Source organism: Aulostomus chinensis, chromosome 22, assembly GCF_037954235.1.
Source record: "Aulostomus chinensis isolate RoL2024-O1b breed Wild chromosome 22, RoL_Achi_v1.0, whole genome shotgun sequence".
Taxonomy (NCBI): domain Eukaryota; kingdom Metazoa; phylum Chordata; class Actinopteri; order Syngnathiformes; family Aulostomidae; genus Aulostomus; species Aulostomus chinensis.
Window position 1 is genome coordinate 3,012,662 of NC_141341.1, and position 25,502 is coordinate 3,038,163.

The following is a 25,502-nucleotide window of genomic DNA, read 5'->3' on the forward strand; positions in this document are numbered from 1 at the left end:
CAGGTTTTTCTTGTGTGGAGGAATCAAGCATATAAAAGAAGATAAGAGTAAGACATAAAAGGTGTTAAGTTTTCAAACCTGGGAGTAGATGCCATAGTCGAAGCTCCTCCAGACCAAGAAGCCCTGGACGAGGCTGCAGCCGGCCAAGCCGTCCTTGTTCAGATACACTCCATACAGGCCGCCGTGAGCCTCGTTGTGAATCCACTTCTCATTTCCATTCCCATGACCTGCAGGAGTAGAGGTCAAGCGTGACGGAACCAAACAAGCCTGTCTTCCCTCAGAGAAAGGCTTTCGGGATTTTATGCAAAGTCTGAACGGAAAGCTGAGTGTAAAAACGGCTTTCAGTAATTTAAATCCTCCGTCTGGTGCTACCTGGGCAAGGTTCACCATCGATGCGGTACGCGACCCTCTCGTAACCTGCCACGACGTTGTGCTGCAGAACAACATCTGTGCCCTCGTTGACCTGATATTGCAGGAAATAGAACAGGTCATGCTTTAACATTATTAGAATTATCATTTTCTAAAAAGCATCAGGGGTTCTTATATTTTGAGAGGATGGACCTCGACGGCAGCGTTCCAGTTGAAGTTGAAAGGCTCCTCCCGGTCCTGGTACGATCCCGGCCACAGCGACATGGTCACCAGGTTCCTCCTGACTGTTACGTTCTTACCCCAGATTCTGATCGCTGCAAACGTTTGACAACATTGAAGGGTGTTTTTCTCTCAAACTCAGACAGGAAGGAACCGTCGGATGTTTACCTTCCCCCACAGTGTGGTGGACAACGTTATCGTCGACAATCAGTCCCGCGGTTCCAAACACCCCGATGGCGGGGGAGAATCCGTCATGGAAGGCACAGCCCTGGATGTACGAGTCCTCTTGTGAGACCTGTTAACAAGAAAACCACAACATTTGTTGTGTATCGATGAGAACCGGACGGCCCCCTCCTCAGATCTCTCTCTCCTCAGCAAAGCCTCCTCATCAGGAGCAACATGAAGTGCCGTTGTTGGCCTGTTTCATATTTCGTTCATTTTTATGACTATTCTACATTTGTTAGGTTTTTGTTTGTTTTTGTTAAACTCAGATATTTCATGAAGAGGTTTCTTGAGTTCACAAAGAAGTTTTTCCAGAACGCAGAAAGAGCCAGCCACGTACACGGTTAGCTTGAAGCTAATGGCGACTGACAGCTAACAACAGCAAAACTGTCCAAACGGTTCAGTTTACAAACTTTTAAGCGCATCATCTGGTACAATCCCCGGCTTCTTTATCCAGGTATATGATCAATAATCTCACTTTAATCTGAGTTTTAAAAAAAACAAACAAACAAAAAAAACAACAACACAAAGGTATAATTCACAGTAGTGCTGGATGTGACCAGCTGGAGCATTATGTTGAACCAACTTGCTCAAACTTCTTCAGAGCAACATGTGCTACGTGTGTGTGTGTGTGTGTGTGTGTGTGTGTGTGTGTGTGTGTGTGTGTGTGTACCTCTCCCAGGTTCAGGAAGGCCACAGAGTAGCGAGGATCGCTGTAGTCGGTCCAGCCTTCCTGACCAGAGTGGAAGAACTCCACGTTCCTGATTTGCGCTTTGCCTGGAGGAATAAAGCTCAGTGTAGCTGCAGCTGTTGGAACTTCACGGAACACGTCAGTCTATGACAGCTCAACATTAAAATACTCTCATAATGGCACATTCACAATGCCTTCTACTCTAAATAAAGGACTTCTACTGCACCTTTGTAGTCGATTCCAGCCCAGGAGAACGTGCCAACCAACAATCTGGCTCCAAATGAGTCCGCCATCATGCCTGCATACTCCTCACCGATGATCTTGATGTTTCTGGACAGAAGACCGACATCAGCAGCCAGAGTGTAGGAGCCTGATGGCCCTGGAACAGAGTGAGTCTCACCTGGACACAAAAAGGAACAGAAGTTATGAAGTCTTTGTGACATTATCGATTAACTCAGTAAAACTGTAGAAAAAAACTGTTTTCAAAAAGGACAACTTTCAGTTAAAATCAGCTACAATAAGAACTGGTACTTCCTTTCAGAATGAATTAAGATATTTCCATGCTGAGTGACTGGTTGTTCTCAGTCTGTTCATGTCTGTTGATGTACATTTCGCTATTAAAATGATGCCTGTGTGTCCTAAATGCTCCACCTGAACTCTTCTACGTGTGGTAGTTGTACTGGACGTCCGTCCGTCCTCGGCCTGTCGCATTAATTAATGATGCAGAAGCAGAAACACCACTGATGCGAGTGTTTGTTATTGTTGTATTCTGGGGACATGGAACTCTGTCTGTATAAAAAGTTGTGGAACTGACCAATATGAGTGTGGCTCAAAGGCTGGTTCAGGGTCAGGACGCGTCCGTCCGATGACACATCCGTGATCTGTCGTTTTTCTGTCTCCCACGCGCTGTAACTGGAGGTGGAAATGACGACTTCGTCCCCAGCCTGCACGAATCACACAGGCAGACATGAGCAGTCACAGAGGAGGTATGGATGTGTTCGTGTGCACAAGTATCAAGAGTCTTGTACTGCAAAAAAAAAAAGCAACCACAGAGACCTGCCAGTCGACAGGCAGCGCCAGGGTGAGCGTGATGGAGCCGGCGTCAGCGGTAGCAGCAAGTTTGGTGTGGTAAACGTTGTGTGGTTGTCCGTAGAGCTCAAGTGTTCCAAACACACCTGTGACGTGACGAACAAAAGCCTGAAGCGTCTGCTGGTGCAGCTTTGTAGCATCACATGATTGAAACATCCAAACATTTGAAAGCCTCAAGATTTAGAGTGTCTAATGTTTACAGTGCATGGCAGTGGAAGAATGTTCCATAAGATACTGTGTTTAGGACTACATTTAGGGTGTGGATCATGGAGGAACTCTCAGTACGATACTACTGGAATACTTCGTCCACCATGGTGGAAGTTTCACCATACAGCAATTCTGAGATGAAAGATAGGTTGAAAGACCGAGGTCTCAGGTCCCAGATCTCTGATCTCAGGTTCCAAGTCTCTGATCTCAGGTCCCAGGTCTCTGATCTCAGGTCCCAGGTCTCTGATCTCAGGTCCCAAGTCTCTGATCTCAGGTCCCAGGTCTCTGACCACAGGTCTTGGGCTCTTCACCGGATGATGAGTATTAACCAGTTTTCTTACCCAGAACTTTGGATCCCTGGTTGGGCCCGTTAGGCAGAGGCCAGTCAGGAGTGTGGTGGTTTCCTCTCAGGTTGATGAGCAGCTGACCCCTGAAAGGTTCGTCATGCCATCCTGCTATCAGCCGGCCGCCCTGAGACCCAAGAAGGCGGAACGTCATTGAACTGGACAGCGCAGCAGCGGCGCCGATGGTTTAACATTCTGCTGATTTGCCGCTCTCTCCAGCACAGAGACGCGTTCTCTGACCTGGATGGAGACGTAGACGGCGTCGATCACTACACTGTTGTACTCATGCGTGGACCGAGCGTGTCTGGTGCTGGAGCTGTTCATGGAGTCCGGGATCTCCAGAACCCCGACGACTGTCAGCTTGTTGAGAGGAGGGGTGCTGCCGTCCAGGACCACCCACATCCCTGTGGGGGGACGAGGATACAGAAGTACTGCACAAATCCTGGATGATAAAACTCCCCTCGCTTCCTTTGATCTGCTCAAACCGTTTTAAAGTCTTGAGTTTTTCAAACCAAATTAAGCAACTTTCAAGACACCAAAACCCAAGGCTTCCGGTTGCTGGAAGCGTTTAACCACGATTTTCTGATGCAGGGAGATAATCTATGAATGTGGCAGGACTGTTTCTTTCAAAAAGATTTTCAGTGAAACATCACATCATGTTGAGAATCAGGTTTGTTCCTGACACGAAAACAATAAAATCAAATATTTCCCAGCCGTTCAAGACGTAACACGGTGCCTGTAATATCACACAAAGTTAAAAAAAAACAGCAGCTCCTTCAGCATTAACTGTCCTATCTCTGACTTTTTACCTGACGGGATGACCACGTCAGCGCCCTCTGCTGGAACAGTGAAGTTATTTTCAGCAGAATCTTCCCAGAAAGAGGCATTTGACCAGAGACTGGAGACAAACAAACAGGACATTTAAGTGTTAATCAGACTGGAGTCACCATGACAACATTGTTTGTAGAAATCAACCGATATGTGACTGTTGTTTAGTACATGAAGTCGTCGGGTCGACGGCTGGGCAGGGGGGCGAGTGTTGCTGGAGGAGGAGGTGGCGGCCGGATGCAGTTGGGGAAGAAGCAGCGGTAGACCCTGAAGTATATCTCAACGTCCTTCGTGGAGCGGTCCACGCTGGCTCGACGCCTGCGCTGGCTGGTCTTGCCAGACACTGCGAGAAGTCACACAAATGATTGCCACGACTTCAGGTGGTTTAATGAAATCTTGAAAACAGATTTGAAGCGACACTTCGCCCACAACCAGGAGCTGGAGGCTGTTTTTGATGACACGAGCCGCTCTAGTTTCAGCTGAGAACAATTCAAAGGAAATCTGTGCGGAGCGTCTTGTGAATGCATGCTAAGGAAACCCACGCTCCCAGATTTACAAATCCATTTTCAAATACAAATTCCTCTTCGTTCAACAAGAGCGTGTCAGGGAGCGTCTAACCGATGTAGAAGAGGTTGTTGGAGCTGTCGTCGAAGTACCAATCTCCATTGTTGTTGCTGGCGAAGCTCAGCGGCGCAGACGATCCGTTTCTCTCGTCGACGATACGGAACCTGTCTGGACTCTGCGTTAAGTTGTGGTTGATGATCACGTATTGATCTGACTGTATGGAGAAGACAGCACATGGAGGAACATGGTTACAACCAGGAACTGATGTGTGTTCAATCAGGTCATGGTACAGAGTTTAATGTACCCTGAAGCCGTAGAACTTTGCCATGTAAGTGATGTTTGTGATCTGATCCGCGTTGTCAAAGAACCAGTTGTACGTCTCGCCGGAGGGCAGCAAGGCCATCCAGCCGAACTTGTGAGTCATTCTCTTCTTCAGAAAAGGAACCACACTAGAACCTGAACAGAAAATCCAGGCCAGGCAATAATCCATCAATAATCCACCCGGTTTTTAGGGATTTACAATACACATTTAATAAACGGACTCAGATGTCAGCAGGAGATTTAGAGAGTTGATGATCACTTTCCATCCTTTTCATTTGCATCAATTGGAAGAAGTGTACTTCAATTACTGCGTATCACCTGTAGAGGTCAGTAAATGGCACCGATTACTCTTTGCTTTTTCCTCATCTACTTCATCTCTGGGTTTATTTATGTACCAAAGTGAAACCCCACTTGAGTCTGATCCAACAATGTGAGCACATCAGTGGGTTTTCATACCGTGTGAGTTTTCATACCGTGTGAGTTGGTTAAGATGACATCTTTGGCCTTCAGGGAGGTTGGCGTGGGATTGTTGAATGACAAACGATGGAAACTGACAGTGTGGTCGCACACGGCGCCCGGGAAACCCACGCTCCACTCGGCGCTCTGGGAACAGTGCGCAGGGTCTAGCAAGGGGCTCAGAGGCACTACTTTATGGTTGATGTTCCCTGGAAAACAAGCCAGCGAGGTCAGTGGTCACTACTTTAATAAAACTTCTAAAACTGAGGTGACGCAGTAGGACTGGACTGCGTAGTATTTATAAAACATAGAGCAACATCAGACGTCTCCTTTGAAAACTATTATTTTGTTAAATGAGTGCGTCTGGATCCGGGGACTGAGTTCTTAAAGGAACACAACAATTTTTGGGCAAAAAGGGCTGACCTGCACCTCAGACTAGCTGACTACAAGTTAGCTTAGCACAGTGAATGGTAGCGGGTGGGAAGCTAGCAAGTCTCTGGCAAAAGTCATCTATCATCCTCACCATCTCTTACAAACTTGGCTGCATTAAATCACCTCGCTCAGTCAGGAAAGTAGTTCCTAGTAATGAATGAGATTCCAAAATTAAAATGTCTCATTATCAAAATCATTTCATGGTATTTGCATATTAACGCAGGCAAGGAATGAATGTGTATTTGATTCGTTTTGACAGCTGTATGCTAACCCACCCATTCACTACAATTCATTGCGCTAAGCTAACTAGCGGTCTCCGGCTCCCAACTGCATGGGCAGGGAGGAGAGGGGCGTCTGCCTTCTTGCCTGGCTCTGAGGAAGATGGCAAACAAGCGCATTTCCCAAAAGAGTTTGTGTTCCTTTAAATGCTAATTGATCATAACAGGACTTACAGCTAAGAAATGTCAGATATTCAATGAATGAGCAGCACGAGGCAAAAGACTGAGTACCTGTGAGGGAACCATCAGTGTCCACCAGCTGCACCTCGTGCTCCCACCTGAAGCCGGCCTTGTTGGGTGAGTTGAAGTACTCGATTCCGCTGAATCTGACGGCCCAGCCTCCACAGCGATCCACACACGTCCCATCGATGGTAGTTACCCCGATAGCTGCGCAGGAGCCGCGGTCAAAATTGATGAACTTGGTGTTCAGGACGCTCATGCCGTCGTCGAATGGTGTGATGACGCCTCGGCGGGTGCAGTAGCCGTCTCCCAGTCCCAGCTCGTCCACGTGGGCCACGATGGTGCTGTTGGACACCACGGCCCCACCATCCTCTCCAAAGCTGCTAACTGCCCACTGCATGATGCGCTTAGCATCGATACCCGCTTTCTCATTGTTAACCATGGTGAAGTCTTCAAACTGCACAGCACCCACGTTGACCCACTCGGCACCTTTCTCAGAGTTCCAGGTAGTGAGGGAGCGGAAGACGGCTGGCTCTGGGATGCTGGAGTAGCAGCCTCCATTCTTCATGGGGAAAAAGTCTTGGAAGATCCAGAGGCCGAACCAGCCCTGAGAGTGCACAGTGTTGTTGAAGAACTCGCCAAGCGGAACCCTTTTCTGGCAGATGTTTCTGTCAAATGAGGGGCCATCGGGGTGCTCGTGCATCCGGTACCAGAAACCAAAGTGGGTTCCGCCTGCTGCAGCGTTGTGTCGGATGATATTGTTGGGATTGGTGACCCAGTAGGCGGCAGGAGTGACATCATCGTTCAGGAGGCTGGTGCTTTGCTTGACAAACACAGCCAGGTTGTACTGCAGGATGTTCTCCGTCTCGATGCCGTCCTCGATGAAGAAGGCCCCGCCCATGATGTCGTAGATGACGTTGTGCTCCACCAGCAGCCGGTGAGTGTTGTGGATGGTTACGGCCCTGTTGTAGGTCTGATGGATGGCACATCCCCTCACGTATGACTGGTAGTCGATGTTTCCCATCAAATGCCAGTGGATGGGATAACGTCCCAGCCTGAAGGCCTGGCCGGCGTGGAAGACCTGCGCGAGAGCAAGAATGAACAGACGAAGCAGTTCAGTGTTTGCTGAACAACAAGCAACGCTGACATACAAGTCCGATTTTCAAAACATGTCCACCACCTCGACGTATTCGAGCCGACCGATCGCAAGATTCTCGTTCGGTCTGGGCGCGTGGAACATGATGCAGCCTCCGAACTGATCGCTGCCGACCTCCTCTCCAAACCTTCCTTGGAAACAGGTTTGGGTGGCGAATTCACCTGCAGCACACAGAGAAGAAGGAAGAGGTTCATGTTTAGTACCACAGTAACATAATATTTACGACGTGTTTACCATCCCGAAACAAGTACAACGTAGTACTCATGTAGATTGCCAAGTTATTTCATGAGGGACATTTATTCTTTGATGAAAAGCTACCATTTTACCTCAGTGGGTGAGGCTGCAGGCCGTTAAATTAAGAGGGAGATCTTTTAGTCAGGGAAGATGGCATCATGAAGGTGGAGGAGTGTCTTCATACCTGTGTTGAAACCATCGGGGCAGGCTTCAATCTTGTCATTCCACTCCTCGTTTTGGGAGCCTCGTACCACGATGTTCCTGGTGAGGAGGCCCACCTCAGCTCGGCCATCAAACAGCGTGCCGTCCGGCAGCGTGACGGTCACCCCCAGGTGAGTGTATGCGAGTGGCTCGGCGAGGGTGAGGGTCTTGCCATCAGCGGACACGGCGGCAATCCTCCTCACCTCGTTCTCTCTCTGGCTGTGCCTGGACGTCGAAAGTAGAGAGATCAGAGTCTGTGGTCCAAGCACCTTCTGTGCAGCTCACCGAGTCACCCGGGACTCTGACGTGGACACAAACGCAACCAAACTGCAAATGAGCAACACGAGCAGAAGGCATGCATGCCGATGATTCATTTACTGGAATAAACTTGAACCTTGACGGCATTTTTGTTTTTGTTTACCAAAATGTGTATTTTGCTTTTCAAGAACTCAGTCGTAGGTGTCTCCAGCTCACTAAGCCTTTTCTTGTACTGTACCTTGAGCTTGAAGCTGATGATAACTGACGGCTAACAACAGCAAACCTTACACCAGGCGATGTGCTCGAGAGTTTTCAAACTGACATTTTTTGGACAATTTTGCTGTTGTCAATAATCAGCAGCCATTAGCTTGGAGCTAAACATACATGGCCGGCTCTTTCTTAACTCCAGAGTCATAAAGAGGGGAAAAAAAAAACAACTTGTGGGCTCAAGGCAGTTTTTTTCTGAAAACTTGAAAGCCAAAATACCCCTTTATGCCGGAAGCATCACTTTACGTGCCAGTATAAGATTTTACATCCTTCTCGCTGCAGTAGATCAGACAAGCAAGGCTCCACATCTCCCACTGCTGAGCAGGCTCTCCCTGAAAGGATGTGGTAGTCACACGCTGAGCTTCGCCTCAGAAAAGCATCACTACAGTTTGTGTAATCCATCCATCGTCATCTTCCGCTTATTCCTACACATTAAGGGTCGCGGGGGGGGTGGAGCCTATCCCAGCGTCAACGGGCGAGAGGCGGGGTTCACCCTGGATAGGTCGCCAGTCCATCACAGGACCAACATAGAGAGACAAACAACCACTCACACTCACATTCACACCTACGGTCAATTTAGAGTATCAATCAGCCTCGTCCCCTCTTGATGTCTTTGGACTGTGGGAAGAAGCTGGAGTACCAGAGAGAACCCACGCAGGAACAGGGAGAACATGGAGACTCACACAGAAAGATCCCGTGCCCGAGCTGGGACTCGAACCCGGAGGCCACAGTGCTGACCACTGCACCACCGTGCAGCCCAGTTTGTGTAATAATTTTTTTTTTTTTAAAGCAAAAATATTACCATGTTAATTTGACAGCCCTAAAAACAGTATTTCATCATAATCTTATGAATGGGAACATAAAGTATTTTCAAACTGCAGCTGAACAATCATGAGATCTCACACACACTCGTGGTGCCAGATTTAAATTTCAACACAAGCGTTTCCTCCTGCTTCCAGGCAGAACTCTGGCGCTGCGGTTGAACGGATTAGCATGTAAATTAGCACGATTTATTTCCGCCTGATGGGATTTGGTTCTTATCCAGGATTTGGTGGATGACAGGTTTGATCCCGACATCTCCTCTCTGGGGAGGGTTCAACTCTGCGCTGTTATGAAACAAACTTCAGCCTCCAGCTGTGGAGCATCAGCTCAGAAGTTAGAACTGGATCCTTTAAGGACTGGTTCTGTTAGCTGAGAGCTTCGAGATGCTCGAGTCTCTACCTGTGACCAGTGGAGGCAATGACGATTTCATCACCGGCTTTCCACGTCACCGCCTTCATCAGGGTGAGAGTGGTGGAGCCATTGGTCGCCGTCTGGGCCAAGTGGGTCCACGGGACAGGAACCGGAATACCTGGAGAGACAAGTTATCAACAATGAGCCGTACCTGCGAGGGAAGGTGAGGTGTCACGATCAGTAACGTCGCTGCAGGACACAGACCTCATGTTACTCTGTACATGATACAGGGATATGTTTGGGAATACTGGGCTTTCTTTTGCTTCTGCTCTTTTTGCCTCAGACATTTTGTTCTGGACACAAGACGCCGACTGCAGAAGCGTTCCAATCCTAGCAAATGTAAAAAATACTCGATCCCAGAAAAAAAGTCTTACCACATTGGTGATGAGACCTTTACTTTGAATGACAAAAAGCAGCAAAACTGTCCTTTAACCAACTCTGAAATTCATCATCCACTGTAATCCATCCGGCTAGAGTAAAGGGGCGGAGCAACAGCGAACACCATGTGACACAGATACAGGAAGTGACTCATCTGGTTTCCCAGATACCAGTGTGTGTTTTTCATACCATGCAGGTCCAGGATTCCCTCTCTGACGGCCAGAGTTTTGGTTCCATAAACGGGAAGTTCTGGCGAGCGCAGGTTTCCATGGAGGGTGATGATGGCTTTGTGCTGGAATGGCGCCCCCTCCTGGCCAATCTGCATCCTTCCTCCATCGGTGATGAGGATGTTTTCCGCCTGCAGCTCGATGTCGGCCTCGTCGAACATCAACGTCCCTCCTGAGTTAAAAAAAAAACAAAACAACGAATTAGAAATGAAATATGAGTGGCAGGAAAAGAGAATTAAAGTGGCTTAGTCATCACAACGAGTATCTGAAGGTCTGAAGATATTTCCCCCCAATATTGATACTACACCAGTCACACCATCACAAATATGTATTCAAAAGATTCATTTCTCCGAAAAAAAAATTCCACCTATAAAACGTCTTGAGCGACTGGTAAATCAAAAATAAAAAACCCAAACCATGAGAAAATCATGTTTGCACCTTGAATGAGGAGCATTTTCAACACGGGGGTGCTGGTGTCCAGGAGGATGGTCTGTCCTTTGGTGATGACAGCGAACGAGCCCCTCTCGGGGGGAGACAGCCCCCCCCATGTGAACCTCGATGACCACACGTCAATGTAGAAGAAGTCGGCATTGTCCTGTGGAGAGAGACGGATAACAGATGAGAACATGTCCTGAGACATACGTGAAGGTTGACAGACCGGTTGTTGCAGTGGATAAATGACGCATCATTAACCGTTCGCCATTTCAGGAGTGCGCTTTGACTCATTTTGAACTTCACAGTTGCGGATGCGTCGGTCGACCTGCTGGAGACACATACCGTCCTGGCGATTCCGCGGTCTCCGACGCTGACTCGCACTTTGGTTTCCTGAGACCAACGCTGGGCGCTCGTCACACAGATAATGTGTGTGTCGTTGGCGAACTCCACGTCACACGTGGACCCGGCGATGGTGACGTTGACCTCAGTGACGTCAGTGCTGTGAGGGGACATCGTCATTTTCGGTGAGGTGGGAAAGAGTGCGCAGGATAGACTGAACAAGAGTTAATATAGCACGGATTACTATTCTCTTAGATCATTGGCATGAGTAAAAGTTTCTAAAGTGTGGAAATTACATGATAAAATAAAAGTACTTGGATGTGTTTACCTATTAATGTTCTCATAACCTAAATTACTGTTACACAGTTTTAGTCACTACATTATAAATGAATCTAAGAACCTCTTCAGCTCAAGACCTGAGGGTAAATCATGGATGATCATTTTCGTCTTGTAGACAGAAACTGAGTTGTAAGTTGACCACTTAATTCCATCAGCGATGATCTGGGTGCGCCTCCCCATTGTGTCATCGGAACATTGTGGGGACTCTTCCTTCACCTGAAACCGGAGCCGCTGATAGTGAGCCTGGTGCCTCCGGCGGTGCCTCCCCGGCGTGGAGACACCTCAATGATCTCTGGCGTGAGCTGAGATTTGTAGGTGAAGCCACCCGATACGTTGACGGCATCCAGCTGGTTAATAACGGCGACCACGCAGCTGACGTCTGGCTCCGAGCCTGAAACAGGACGCCCACGCAGACAAAAAAACACACAAGTCATAACAAGCAGCCAAAGATGTCTCAACAACCATGACAAGTTATTGTCTTATCTGACAGGTCTGTCATTTCACAAGCAGACAGCATTCCACGCATGGAGGTCCAGGATGCTTTGTCATAATGAGCCGTGAATAGAAAACAGCATAAACAAGCAGGAACGCATTCTTACGCCTCGATCTTTCCCAGAGAGACTGGAGAGCGGTTGGCCAGAACGGTGCTTTGCAGGTTTATCTGGAATGTTTCACACAGGCCTTTGTGGCTGTAACTTTAGATTTAGAAAAATAAACAATGGTGTCAATTACGAGCCACCATGCATTATTACCTCCGTCACAGAGGAGGTGTTCTCTCTATCTGTTTGTTTGCTTGTCTGCACGATCACACAAAAACTACGAGGCCAGCTTGTGCCAAACGTGGTGGAGAGGTGCAGAATGGCACCAGAGAAAGACTCCCCGGGAATCAGTCATAGCACCACCTGGTGGCAACAGGAAGGAGCATCTTTGTTTGTGTATTTACACACACACACCTGCGAATGTGGTCAGAACATCTGAAGAACTGGCAGATGTGTTACTGCGAAGACTTTCAGCTGTCATTGAACGGCATTACGATGGCGAGGCGGCTACATGGTCAGAAGAGAGGCCCCGAAGAAACTTACAAGTCACCGCATCACCGAGCAGGTTACCGACAATAAACCAGACGAACAAACATCAGCGCTGTTCTCTAGCGCCACTTAGTGGACACAGGAAGTGATATTTGAACCACAGTGCTCCCATCAGTCTTCTCCTTCATGCAAAATCCACATGTCCGGTTCCAACTCCAGCAGCCACGTATTCTCACGTTAAATATGGTCACACGTACCGTTGTTGGGTGGAGACACGCAGTAGAGGTCTGTTGACGTTGACATTTCCCGGTCTACCTCGCATTCCTCGTCGCAGATCAGCACGGTGCTGTTGAGCGGGTCAAACCCAGAACCCCGGATGGACAGAAGAGCGCCGCCGCCAAAACTGCCTGAATCACAGACGAGAGCAAAAGACAAGATGAAGATAAAAGCAACAACTTGTGGTTATGCATCAGCGGCATCTCCTGATAGAGGCTGTAAAATACAGGATGTCGGTGGTTCCAGTCTGATAATTTGAGACTTACTGGCCTGCACTGTTGAGACAAGATTTGAAGTGAAACTGGTTTGATACGAAGAGATGATTTTCAGAATGATAAAAAAAAAAGACTCAGCCTTTACTGCTTACCTTCGTTGGGCAGCACACTGCTGAGGGTCAGCTCATAATTGAATATGACATCTGACTGAGCGTGACCTTTGACCTGATGGTGGAGCATGACTGGATACACCCCCCCTGGGTTGTCTCCTGCCGTGCACTGGACCTCGGTGTCGTTGACTGCGGACACATTGCAGCTCACGTAGTTTATGGTGACCGACACCTGATGGGGGTCAGTTCCAAATCTTGAACCTGTCAGTGTGACGACGGCGCCACTTGGCCCTGTAGGGATAAAACACACACACACACACACACACACACACACACACACACACACACACACACACACACACACACGAAGAGAGGATGTGATGAGTAAGATTACACAGGAAATGATGTAATATGAGTGTAAGACACTGAATGAGGCAGCTTTTGTCTACCGGATGTTCGGATGCTGTCTAGTACAACAAAAAGCTACTTTAACGGCTGTGACTTCATGGGTTTCAATAAAACTCGTTGATAGTTTTATATATCGTATTATAGTTTTTTGAAGCTTTGCACTTGAAACACAAAATCACGCATTGAACTGAACTGAGTTGCTTCCTTTTTTCAAAAGGGGCTCTGTAACTGTGAGGGAGCAGAGAAGAATCGATTCTGTGTTTCTGGCCTGCAACGTTTCCCAACTTATTGTGCACGGCCGCGCCTGCAGGAGTAAGAGGCCGTATTTACCGGTGACAGGGCTGACGGAGCTGACCACAGGAGTGTGAGAGGCGGAGTAGTTGAAGGTGAAGGGGCGGTACTCCAGAGAGAAGACCTGGAGGATGACGGTCACAAGCCCCTCGCTGTGGGGGGGAGTCAGGCAGCGAAGGAGGCCGGGTGTCACCTCCTGAATGTTGCATTCTTGGCCATCAAGTGTCACGCTGGTGTCTCCTGGAGCAAAACCGTTCCCTGTGAAGACAAGAGGCGTTCCGCCTGCCAGGCTGCCCGCGTCAGGATTCATGGTGGCTTGGGCAAGGCTGGTTAGGAAGACGCCTCCAGCGTCCGCCAGGCCTTTACTTCTAACGATCACTTTGACAGCGTGGTCGCCTGCAGGAAGGGCGTGGGCCCTCACCGTGATGTTGCCATCGGTCACTGCGGTGACTTCTAACTCAATGGTGCTGGCGAAAACCGCCACGTCATCCATACGGCTGCCAAACCCGGCGCCAGAGATGGTGACAGTGGTTTCATTGCTGATGCTGTCAGGAGAAATGCTGGCGACAGTCGGCGTGACAGAGGAAGAGTAGAGGAAGGAGCAGTTAGAGTGACAGGAGCTTGGGATCCTTCCCGCCTGGAAGACGGCGTCACCGGTGTGAGGCGGAGACGGTGAGGTGTCACAGACAATGTGAGTGTAATTGACTGACATAACAGCACACGGTTTGCTGGCGACAGTCACATGACCTTCAGAAAACCCAGATCCATGGATGAGGAGCCTGGTGCTGCCGGTCGGGCTTCCAATAGGAGGTGATACAGAATCGATGACTGGCAGAACCACAAAACGACGCTGGAGCTCGTTAGGTACGGCGATGATGGCGTCGCCCAGGTTGTTGACTCTCACAGCCACAGGAAGAGCAACACCGATGGGGAGCTCACTGTCCTGACTCAGCTGGCAGTTGATCTCAGAGCGGGAGCTGTTGATCACCTGGCAGGGCTGTTCTCCCACCGTCACCTGCCGGACACAAAGGAACCGAGAGGGAACGTCAAAGAGCTCAGTCTGAGCGCTCAGGGTTCTTAGTCAGGCAGCTGAGCGAGAGGCGGACATCATTTAGCATATATCTAAGAAATGATTTAACATATTTTGACAAAATTGGCTGTAAATATAAGAAATATTACAAAGAAATGGTTCTCTATAGGAGCATGGATTAATTCTTCCATCGTGGATCCTTCGGTTCTGGGCCACTGACAGGATATACAATACTGCAGCTGTAAACTGTGTGTCGGGACGTCACGGATGAATCCAGCTTCCTTCAGTCAGTATGGGATGGTTCAAAGAAGGCGGCTTTGGAATGCTACGATCCAGATTATGCATCTTTGCCAGTTGAATGTCTTTTGTCTTTTTTTGTGCTGTGCAGGCTGTATTTTCAGCTCTATTTTTAAAAAAGTAGAACGAAACATATCGTATTTATCACCCGCTGAAGCGTTTCAACAGATCCTGAAGAGCGAACACCTGAGTTAGGAGCCACCGCATCGCTGCTCACCTCGTTAGCACAGCTGGTGTTGCTGAAGCCGCTGCCCTGGATGTGGATGAGCTGGTGGTAGGAGCCCTGGTTGGGAGAGATGGAGTGGACTGTGGGGGTGGAGCAGGCGGAGGTGATGAAGGTGAGGCCGGCTAATGTCTCATTGGCCTGCTGGCACTGTGGCGAGGCGACACACTCATGGCTGGACCTGGAGACACGACGTGACCCTGCGGGGGAGACGGTGTGAACCCCTGATAAAGAACGAAACTTGGACTTTTTTTTTGCATATAAAAACAACTGGATCAGAGTAAAACCCTGCACGTCCTCGTCGATCCTGATGAAACATGAGCAGATCTGTGACCAAACTGAGCAGATTTATTCAAACGCTCACATTTACCACCAGTCAGATGTCTGGCCTCCATGCCAGCAACATGGACAGAGACCTTGCTCTTCTTCTCCTGCAGAGGCTTGACTCTCACCACCCCCTGCAGCACCCTGGCGTGGGAATCATCGATGTAGCCGCTGCTGTAGTAGTACACACCGGGCAGCGAGAAACGGTAACCGAAGAACCCTGAGGAGAGCGAGAGGGGGGTCGTCACACATCACATGCCTCATTCTCCATGTTGTCTTATTGGGCCCAAATTCTAATTTTATGTCTTTTAGTTTCAGCTTGTCTCTAAATGAATTCATTTCATTGTCAATCACTTGGGTAAGATTGACTTTCAATCGGTTTACCAACAAATCTGGATTCGGCTGTGGGTGGCAGACCTTCTTCTTTCCTTTCTTGAAAGACGATTAAAATGCAGCCAACAGGAGAAGTTTTGCTTGTTTGTTAACAAGAAGGTTTTCATTATAAAAAAAAAAAAAAAAATGGAAACTGTTTTATATTCTCTCAACTCTCCATGTGGATGAGCAAAAATTCAAATTTCGCGATGAGTCAATATTCCACATAGTAACAAGCTTTTACCTCTGATCAGCAGATAAACATCAGACACTGGCAAAGGTCAGCGTCATGGTTTCGACGGGTCGCGGCTGACAGACACTGTTACACTTTGTAATCCATTTTATGAAATTAAGTTTTTCCATCCATCGTCATCTTCCGCTTACTCCTTACTAGTAAGGGTCGCGGGGGGGTGGAGCCTATCCCAGCATCTACAGGCGAGAGGCGGGGTTCACCCTGGACAGGTCGCCAGTCCATCACAGGGCCAACACATAGAGACGAACAACCATTCACACTCACAGTCATACCTACGGTCAATTTAGAGTATCAATCAGCCTCGTCCCCAAATTGCATGTCTTTGGACTGTGGGAGGAAGCTGGAGTACCAGAGAGAACCCACGCAGGCACAGGGGGAACATGGAGACTCACACAGAAAGATCTCGAGCCCGGAACCTTCTTGCTGTGAGGCCACAGTGCTAACCACTGCTCCACCGTGCAGCCCGAAATTAAGTTTTTTTTTCTAATTAAATTTTTTATTAAAAGAAAGACTAAGATGGAAGGAGAAACAATTCAAAGCTGCTTCGAGAACGCGTGGGGGGTGGGTTTTTCTTTAACTGCAGAGCAGCAGGCCTGGGCTGGTGGCTCAGTCCCCTACTGCACCTGAAGCAGTCTTGCTTTCCCCGCTGGTGAACTCTCCGCCTTCATAGGTGGTTCCACTTGGGCTAGAGACGCTAAAGACACGGTAACCCACTCTCTGGAAAGGTGGTGCGTCCCAACGCCAAACCACTGTGTCGCCAACAAACACCGTGAGGGAGGCGGGGCTCCATGCGTAGCCCTGCCCGTAAGCTAGAAAAGAAAGACAGACAATAAGAAACTTGTACATGCAGAAAGGTTGTATGGGGGATGAGTTCTTCTCCAATGCAGCAAGGAGGAACTGAATTAAGGTCAAACTGGTTTTGAAACAGTTTCCATGCTGCAGGTGACAGCTTCCCTGCTTGCGGCGCTGTTCCGTAAATGAATCCTGCGTCCCGTTGTCGCTGCTGAGATTTAGCTTGACGTGTGGACAAAGGCGTGAAAGGTAAACCTACTGTGGTGGGAGCCCTGGTTGGTTACGGTGTAGGTCTTCTCCTCTGACCTGACAACGCACTGCAGCTCATTCTCTGAGGCCGCCTTCACTTCACAATCAGCTCCTCCTGTCACATGACAAATACGTGAGAGATCATTCGCGAAACTTGAAGAAGTTGCAAGTTGTCTTGCTGTTTTGGGGGTGGGGGGGGTGTTACATAACTAGTCAGAAGAATTTCCTTTCAACCATAAATCCAAAGAAATTTGCTGCTAAAACTCGGATCCTTTGAAGGCCAATAACTTGTGTGTTGGTGTGTGTGCGGAGGACGACCCGTACCTACGGAGACTTCGTTGCCAGAAGTGTCGTTGCTAAAACCGGATCCAGACACAGTCAGCCAGGTTCCCCCCAGTAAAGAACCACGCGTCGGGGAAACGCTGTAGATTTCCAGGATGTATTCAATGGTGGCGTTCACACCGTCGCTGGGACACAAAGAAGCGCAAAAGAGTCCCGGAAAGTCTTAAATGGGTCACGTTTTAAAGCTTGGAAACTAAACTTTTACCATTTAAACATCTGAAATTTTTTTTTTGCAGATCGTAGCACGAGTTATGAGTATAAATCAACATTAACAAATATCAAAAATATAATGTAATCCACATTTTTAGCAGGTAATTTTTACATGCTAAGATTTGCTAACTGAAGCTACCGAATTTAAGTTACCAACTCTCAAAACAATACATCACCCAGAAATATGAATACACGTGCAAAAAAGAAAAAGGAAAAAGCACCAAACCAGTGTTTCACTTCCTGCTTGTATTTCTATCTAAGACTCTTGGAATTTAATCTGATTACATTTTATACCACATAGAAATAACAGCAGGCTGATTTCGCCAACATCTGCACACACGTCCTCTTCGGGCCTGCGATCATTTACCCAAACATTTTCAGTCACATTCTTTTTTTAAGTGCTTTAACCGCGGATGGCTGGAAAGAGACAAGAAACAGGCCTTTTTAGAGAGCAAACTCAGCTTTTTAAGACGCTGAGCGAAAGCTTTGACCCTCCGGTGTCACCACACTTACACAACACAATCTGAAGTGAAACCTTCAAGACAAGCCAGACAACAGTGTCACACACATGCTGTCATCGCTCTACCTCGTCTGCGGGGAGCCATTGTTTCCGACCTGCACGTCCACCTTGTGCAGACCAGGTGGCAGCACGGGGAGCAGACAGGTGATGTTTGACGTCGTCCACTCCACGGTGATACACTCCGTCCCGCCTACGAGCACAACGCTGTCATTGTCGGCATCTCCCAGGTTTGAACCCTGGATGGTGAGAACTCGATATCCTGCACAAACAGAAACCGTAAACACATTTTTTTCCACGAGGGACCTCCAGTCATTCAAAAACCAAGATAATCATTACTTGTCAGCTGCTTAATTGCACAGCGATGCGTCAAAAATCACCACCGATTGTCCCCCAGGTACAGAGACACTCTTGTCACGGCGACGCTTCCCCATTGTGTGCTTTAATAACACGGCGTGATATTCTCCTCCGCTCAGGTTATCAAGTTTAGTGCAGAGGTTAAAAAAACAAGAAAACCTGCATGTCAAGGTTACACAACACAAGAGCAAAGATAATGGTGAAAGAATGACAACAAAAGGTTTCTATGCAATTCCTTCAGCTGCGTCTGGTGGCGGACTCGCACGCCAGCTACATAACACCCTGTTCATCTTCCCTCAGCGACAGATACTTGGATTGTTTCCCTTGTTAGGCAGAGGGGCTCATTTCTATTCGCTGGGCAGTAAAACGGAAATTAACACTATAAATAAGCTGGAATAAATATGGGTTTATGGCTCCATAATAACACGGTAATCGTGGTGTCGTCGTTTGATGTTAAAGGGGCACTACTTAAGTGATTATTGAAGACATAGCCAATAATAATAGCTTGGTATTAACGGTGGCTGGATGGGCAGGCAGACACAAGCGCTACGCTATCAACCCGCCAAGTAAAGACGCACTTTGCTGCCTCACAGTGCTGCACCTGCTTCTCTGCTCTCTTGTTTGTAACTTTTACATCTTCTATCATTGCAGTGATTTACTCATTCAGTGTGATTAGCCTCAAACGTAGCTAACAGGCTAATGAGGGTGATACAAAGCAACGAGGCAGAGCTGTTTGGTAGCGGGAGCGTGATCCTTTGGAACAGTAACATCAGTTGTGTATTGTTCATATCACATCGTGAACAAAGGAGAAGTGGCCTAGTTGTTGTGTGCTTTCGTGCACACGGGACGTGCGTTTGACTTTAAGGGCAATTATCCAATATCATACCTGATTCTCTGTCTCAGCACAAAACAGAAACACTCCTGGGAGCTCAACTCACCGGCCACCGTGGTGGTCTGGGGACTCAGGTCTGAGATCTGAGGCGTGAGGTCTTGGTCGTAGCTGAAGGAGCTGCTGGCAGTGTCACTCATGTTTCCCACCGTTACCGAGAGCGTCCGGGATCCCGCCGTCCCCTGGAATAAGAAACAGGTGCGTCACTGACTTACAAAGGCGATGAGCTGCAGCGTGATGTCGGACGCACTTTAAAAGAGACTTAATTCTCTCAGTACACCACGGCAATGCTGGCTTCACCTGCTTCAAGATGACGTTTCTACTGTCTTATACGTAGTAGAAATGTTTATTAGAAATATGCCGAATTGAGCTCTTTAAAATCTTTTTATTTCTATTTCTATTTTCATTAAGAAAAAAATAATAAAAGCCACTGGCCAGAACGACAGCTTGTTGCAACAAAATACTTAAATCGGTTCATTGAAGAAGCCATCGAAATTGCCAAAATACCAAAATGAGTAAAAGGTGAGGATAAATTGAGGAGTGTAACAGAAACACAGAACCAGAAAAAAACATGCAAGGTAAAAACAATAAAACCAACTGAATGATACAAAGAGAATAGAAACATTCGAAACACTGGAGGGACATAAATAAGCAATCAGCAAAAGTGAAGTAATTTGAAGTTGACTGTGACAAGATAGGAGCTGGGACTGAATCAACAGCTGATTCTCTAAATTTATAATGAAAATGACCATGAATCCAGAATTCCACTTGGATTCATGTTTTGTTCTGCAGCTCTGCAAGAACATGAAGTGTCTAGAAACGTACCGCTGGCGTTCGGCATCGCAGCTCCGTGTCAGTTGCGTGAACCACCGCACACTCCTCGCCACCCACAGTCACCGCAGCGTCCTCGCTGAAGCCGAAGCCGCTCACTGTCAACAGGGTGCCTCCTGTGAAACAAAGGTAAGACCGCGTCAGCAGCTCGGGATGTTAGTTTGTGATGATTTATGGTTTATGTTTGGTTGCGTCAGTGGTTCGCATCAGTACAGTATTTATACTACAAATGTACCTGCCACACTTCCAGACTCCGGGGTGAAAGAAGACACAATGAGCTGGTAGGTGAAGTGGAGGATGCTGCCGCCCGCGAAGCGCGAGTGACCCAGAGACGGGAAGCTGACTGACACGGGGTAGCTGCCAGCAGCAGCGCGGCCCAGCCTGCACACCTGAGTGGTGTCTGCAAATTTACCAACAACCATTAGCCTCCTTCCGACTCACTAAGAACGCCTGACTCTGAGTCTGTACTCACCGGTGACTTCTTCGACGACGCACTCTGCCTCTCCCACCATGATGGAGGCATTCCCATAGCTGAAGCCTGAACCAGTGACGGTCAGCAGAGTCCCCAGTCCATTCGATCCTGTGACAGAGACGTTTCGTCACGTAAGGGTGGGATGTTTTACATGTAAAGGAGCCATTTTACTGTTACATAGCAATTATTCATTCAGTAAGTTGTTCAGTGCTTAAAAAGTAGGTTTTACAACTGTATTTAATATCATAAATGACACAATCAATAATGAATCTGATAATATTTGCAATGAATGTTTCACTCAGAAGCAGGGATTCACGATAATATCGGCACATCATTGGTACTGATAAATATTGATCTTCTTTTCTAATCAGTAAAGTTCCAATGAACTTTATTTATCTGCGTACTTTTGCTCAACTCTCTTCTACTATGTTCATCATCAGTGTTGATGGAACAATAAAAAAACTTAACAACGCGCGTCACCTTGAGACGGGCTGATTCCAGTCACCACTGGGGTCCTCTCCTCGGACCACTCGAAGCCGCAGTCACCGGAACACTTTGAAGGAATGCCGTTGACGTAAACCTCCACCTGGGGCAGCATCGCAACGCTTGTCAGCAAACACGTTCACAGCAGGAAAAGACTCACCGGACTGGAATAATCATTAGCGCTTCAAGTTACAGTGGAACAATAGAGGACTGCGGCTGTCAGTCATTACAGAACCTGTAGTGATTCACAAGCGGTAATTAAGTAGCCGGTAAACCTGCGACTTAAACCCGCAGCAGACAGGGTTACACAACATCGACTAAAATAGGAATAAACAGGATTTAAGTCAAAGACAGCGAATGATTGACATCCAAAGAGATGACCGCAAATCCACAGTTGTACCTGCGGCTTGGTTTCCCAGACGCGGAAGAAATCCCCCGACAGGCTCCGCAGCAGCAGTCCCCCCTTTCTCTCTTCCACAGCCGAAACAACCGCCTTGTTCCCAACAACCGATGAACCGTCAACCTGCAGTCAGAGTGAATCACAAGTCACAAGTCTGTTTGTCACGCAAACAAAAGTTGGCAGCTGCAAAAGAACACATTCGGTGCTTCTGCTGTGACTTTGGTTTTGAACTGTGGAAAAAGCATGGAAGAGAGTCTGACGTCTGGGCGACGGGCTCATCTGGCTGCTGCACAAACAGACGGTCATTTTAAGACTGGTGGCTGTTTGGGCCTCTGATGGAGGGACCAGCAGCTCATCCTGCTAACCTCAAACTTGATGGGCGTAATGCTGCTGGTCTGGGCTGACCTGGGTCTGCCTCTGCAGGTAGGTAAAAGGGCGGGGCTTCAGAGTCTGTCTCTTCAGGTATATATATACGTGATCTGTCTCTGCAGGTATGTAAAGGGGCGGGGCCTGTCTTGCAGGTAGATAAAATAGCGGGGCTACTCACCTGGAGCAGAGGCTGATCTCCAGGCTTGGTCAGCCACTCCACCCTCCACATGGGGTGTCTGCAGCTGCCCTCCTTTCCAACGCTGACCTGGCCCATCCCTGAGATTCCCTCCAGAGCGTACTTCAGGTCCTCCTCACTGATGTCCACCGACAGACCTGAGAACAAGCGGCGGTCACGGACAGCACTTCATACACAGATAGACGGAGAGTTCAGGAGAACTCATTTTACGGGAATGACTTTGTTTGGTTTTTTTTAAGTCGGCTAAGTAGCAAAACATGGAAACACATGAGATGCAACCAGAACGCCTCCAGCTGGACTGTTTTGGTTGATCCTATCCGAGCCGGGGCATCATGACAGCGTAAATGAACGGTCTCAGCTACCTTCAGCATGGCCTCCATAAACCTCCACATCAAAGGTGCCGTTCAGAGGAGGTGTGGCTTTGTGGAGGCGGGTGACGGTGACGGTGGCAGCTCCTTCCTGGAACTTAGCCATGTCCTCGCTGCTGTTGGCCATCTTTGAGACATCCGTGAGAGAGGAATGAGGACGGTGCTGAGAAGCGACGATGATCCCCAACAGTCAAAGACCGAATGAGTCCGTTACCTGCAGGAAGCCGATGTCAAGCAGCGGGAACCCGAAGGCGCAGTCCATTGGTATGGCTTGTATCTGGTAGCTGATCCGGGACGCGTTTGAGGTGTCTTTGTGAACAGAGATCTCCTCGAAGGACCGGCCAGAGCTTTCAAACGGCGGGGGTCTCCTCTTGAGGGGAACAGCTGGGTGAAACACCAGAGATCCAGAAGAAAGTTTATTCCTATTCGAGTCAGAGCAGCTGCGTAGTTCCACACACACATGCTCTGAAATGTTAGACGCTAACAAGAAAACGTGAAATCCTCTGCACAGAAATCCCAAAACAACAGAATATATTCAGATTTTCTGCGTGACATTTCCAGTGTAACTGACTCTGAGCGTGTCTCCTATTAAAGAGCAGTGCTGCTGAGCTGCCTACCATTTTCATCAAATGTGGTGGGAGTCTTTCCGATGTGAACCGCATCCACGTAGAAATCTGCACCAGGCTCGTCTCCGTAGAGGTACAGCTCCAGGAGACTGTACCCGCTGCCGATGTATTCTGCCTGCAGAGAACTCTCCAGGTCCATGCATTTGTAACTCCACCTGCGACCGAAGAATCACATTTCCAAGCTGCGCTTTTGTGGAATGAATTTAAAACGATGTATTTGCTGCACTGACTTGTGGCCTTTGTTAAAAATGGTGTTGATCTTTGCGGTCTGTGTCTGAGTTTGGCCTTGGACGTCGCGGTAAGTGAACTTCATTCCAATGACATCACGCAACATTCCCTTGTATGCAAAGCAAAGCTGGACAGAAAGAAATGGAAACTGTCTGGAAAACTTCCACGGTAAAGACACACAAGCGATGAGACGTCCTGTCGTGAATTCAAATACCACAGCTTTTCATAAAGCAGGTTTGTACTCTACCGATGGGTGCTGGTCCAAAGAAACAGGTCCGTAGGGGCCACCGGACTCTTTGGTATAACCCTCTTTGAACAGAACTTCGAGGTTCTTCAGAGAACCCATGCCACAGAAACCAGAGTTTTTCACTGGGATCCCATCAAACTGGAACGTGAAAACAAAAACAAAACAAAAAAAACAAATCAGAAAACTGTGAGGAAACAAATTCTGACCCTCTCAAAGTCACATTTCTTCATTCGTGGATTCATTGCTCATATTTATTTATTCATTCATTTTTTTGCCTGACCGACCTGATCGTTCTCATCTTCAAAGTTCTGGAAGTATTTCACATCAGTTCCTTCAGCCGTCTCAACCTCACCGGGACACTCGGCCTTCATCAGGTCCTCCAGCGCCGACTGAACCTGCTCACAATCACAAAGCTCCTCAGCACTCTGACTTCTTCTACATGAGCGAATGGCAGATTCAGGTGACTGAGAATTTCAGGTGTAACTGCAACTACTAAGACTCGTCACGGAGCAGACCTCAGACGCCGTTGCATTGAAGGCAATGGGCTTGGTAGGGATTCCCCCCCAGCGCAGTGTGAACGTCTCCATGCTACTTTTCCCTCGAGTGACTTCTGTGATTGTGACGTTGATCTCGGCGCCAAAAACCTCATAGTGGAGCAGTTCAAAATCACCTGTAGACGAACGAGAAGACAGCAAATCACTTCTTTCGTTTGGCTGTTGCGCTGTAAATCTCTCCTCTCTGTGCTGCTCCCGACTGCTTCTGGCATCTCTCCGTACCTCGGAAGGAGTTGAACGTGACCGTGTAGTTGGCCCCTTGGCTGTGCTCTTGTCTGGTGACGTGGACTGTGTCAGGTTTGATGGACCAAAGATGGTTCAAGGCCGTTTCTACGACGTCCGCTGAGGCGCTCGCAGGAATCGGCCCTAAGGGCGACAGGAACAAGGCCCGTGGAGCTCTGGCAGGTCGCTGAAGTGTACATGGAGTCGTATCTTGACCCCGGTTCCTTGATGGTCACATTACCTGTGCTCGCGTCTCCGTAGCCCAGGCTGAAGAAGGTGCTCCCGCACGCATAGCCGGAACAACTGCTGCTGACGCTCACCATCTGCACCTCGTGGACTCCTGGAACCTCGCTGCGCCATGACTCAAAGGTAACAACCTGGAGGTTTGCCGTGTTCGCGAGAACGTGAGCTCACAAGCAGTGACTGGAAACTTCTAGAAAAGCTCCTCGTTCCCACGCAAGACTTTGAGAAGTTGTATGATGAGCGATCAGAATGAATCCATCTGGGTTTTCAATCACTGGACTCCAGGACTTGTTTTTCACTTTAACTCCTGTCACATTTACTTTCACCTCATTTAGCGACTCCCAACTTTGTTGCTTAATTGCTGTAATCAACATTTTTACATGAATGAATTGTTTTGTAATAGATTTAAAAGCAGACACAGGCTTATTACAAACCCTTCCCTGCATGTGATACAATAAAACTAGAAAGCAGAATTAAAGATTTTGTATTAAAACTGGAGGAAGGGAGAGAGCGCCGTTTACATCCTACTGGCTATGGACGATCGAGGTTCAAAAGCCTGAAATTGTGGTGTTTCTTGTCTGGATGCAGTGACTTCCACGGACAAGGACGTAAAGCTAAGCTAACTCCTGGTTTTAGCTTCACCAGAGTGTTGCCAATCTCCTCCTGTGACTATTAGCAAAAAACAACTTTGAAAAAAAAAAAGCATTGCTCAATTTTCAATCAGAGTTATAAAGTCAGAAAATGTCTGAGTAATTAGCATCTTTATCCAAACTTAAGCTACTTCTTTTTACTCTTTAGAAGTTACACCTTGCT

At 48.0% G+C, this 25,502-nt stretch overlaps 1 protein-coding gene across 2 annotated transcripts in view; it reads right to left on the reverse strand.

The window, feature by feature from the left end:
- The window catches only part of pkhd1l1.1 (PKHD1 like 1, tandem duplicate 1), a 38,633-nt gene that overhangs the window by 6,568 nt on the left and 6,563 nt on the right, over nucleotides 1-25,502 (reverse strand). The window contains exons 16-63 of one of the 2 annotated variants that reach the window (XM_086194206.1): nucleotides 24,688-24,823; nucleotides 24,447-24,590; nucleotides 24,186-24,340; nucleotides 23,955-24,065; nucleotides 23,671-23,808; nucleotides 23,426-23,550; nucleotides 23,187-23,350; nucleotides 22,784-22,953; nucleotides 22,564-22,696; nucleotides 22,184-22,338; nucleotides 21,637-21,759; nucleotides 21,234-21,339; nucleotides 20,754-20,861; nucleotides 20,517-20,681; nucleotides 20,276-20,397; nucleotides 19,500-19,632; nucleotides 18,274-18,466; nucleotides 17,460-17,602; nucleotides 17,146-17,250; nucleotides 16,718-16,903; nucleotides 15,516-15,689; nucleotides 15,140-15,345; nucleotides 13,635-14,610; nucleotides 12,939-13,187; nucleotides 12,553-12,702; nucleotides 11,484-11,658; nucleotides 10,932-11,088; nucleotides 10,593-10,749; nucleotides 10,117-10,326; nucleotides 9,538-9,667; nucleotides 7,775-8,016; nucleotides 7,381-7,517; nucleotides 6,252-7,281; nucleotides 5,328-5,519; nucleotides 4,838-4,989; nucleotides 4,588-4,747; nucleotides 4,141-4,312; nucleotides 3,951-4,039; nucleotides 3,382-3,545; nucleotides 3,139-3,268; nucleotides 2,558-2,676; nucleotides 2,316-2,445; nucleotides 1,728-1,901; nucleotides 1,484-1,587; nucleotides 757-883; nucleotides 562-683; nucleotides 373-463; nucleotides 79-227 (exon numbers count right to left, since the gene is read on the reverse strand). In XM_086194206.1, coding sequence (XP_086050332.1) covers nucleotides 79-227; nucleotides 373-463; nucleotides 562-683; nucleotides 757-883; nucleotides 1,484-1,587; nucleotides 1,728-1,901; nucleotides 2,316-2,445; nucleotides 2,558-2,676; nucleotides 3,139-3,268; nucleotides 3,382-3,545; nucleotides 3,951-4,039; nucleotides 4,141-4,312; nucleotides 4,588-4,747; nucleotides 4,838-4,989; nucleotides 5,328-5,519; nucleotides 6,252-7,281; nucleotides 7,381-7,517; nucleotides 7,775-8,016; nucleotides 9,538-9,667; nucleotides 10,117-10,326; nucleotides 10,593-10,749; nucleotides 10,932-11,088; nucleotides 11,484-11,658; nucleotides 12,553-12,702; nucleotides 12,939-13,187; nucleotides 13,635-14,610; nucleotides 15,140-15,345; nucleotides 15,516-15,689; nucleotides 16,718-16,903; nucleotides 17,146-17,250; nucleotides 17,460-17,602; nucleotides 18,274-18,466; nucleotides 19,500-19,632; nucleotides 20,276-20,397; nucleotides 20,517-20,681; nucleotides 20,754-20,861; nucleotides 21,234-21,339; nucleotides 21,637-21,759; nucleotides 22,184-22,338; nucleotides 22,564-22,696; nucleotides 22,784-22,953; nucleotides 23,187-23,350; nucleotides 23,426-23,550; nucleotides 23,671-23,808; nucleotides 23,955-24,065; nucleotides 24,186-24,340; nucleotides 24,447-24,590; nucleotides 24,688-24,823 — 8,883 coding nt within the window. Of the gene's footprint in view, nucleotides 1-78; nucleotides 228-372; nucleotides 464-561; nucleotides 684-756; nucleotides 884-1,483; nucleotides 1,588-1,727; nucleotides 1,902-2,315; nucleotides 2,446-2,557; nucleotides 2,677-3,138; nucleotides 3,269-3,381; nucleotides 3,546-3,950; nucleotides 4,040-4,140; nucleotides 4,313-4,587; nucleotides 4,748-4,837; nucleotides 4,990-5,327; nucleotides 5,520-6,251; nucleotides 7,282-7,380; nucleotides 7,518-7,774; nucleotides 8,017-9,537; nucleotides 9,668-10,116; nucleotides 10,327-10,592; nucleotides 10,750-10,931; nucleotides 11,089-11,483; nucleotides 11,659-12,552; nucleotides 12,703-12,938; nucleotides 13,188-13,634; nucleotides 14,611-15,139; nucleotides 15,346-15,509; nucleotides 15,690-16,717; nucleotides 16,904-17,145; nucleotides 17,251-17,459; nucleotides 17,603-18,273; nucleotides 18,467-19,499; nucleotides 19,633-20,275; nucleotides 20,398-20,516; nucleotides 20,682-20,753; nucleotides 20,862-21,233; nucleotides 21,340-21,636; nucleotides 21,760-22,183; nucleotides 22,339-22,563; nucleotides 22,697-22,783; nucleotides 22,954-23,186; nucleotides 23,351-23,425; nucleotides 23,551-23,670; nucleotides 23,809-23,954; nucleotides 24,066-24,185; nucleotides 24,341-24,446; nucleotides 24,591-24,687; nucleotides 24,824-25,502 lie in introns of both variants that reach the window. The other variant, XM_086194205.1, reaches the window with a different exon arrangement.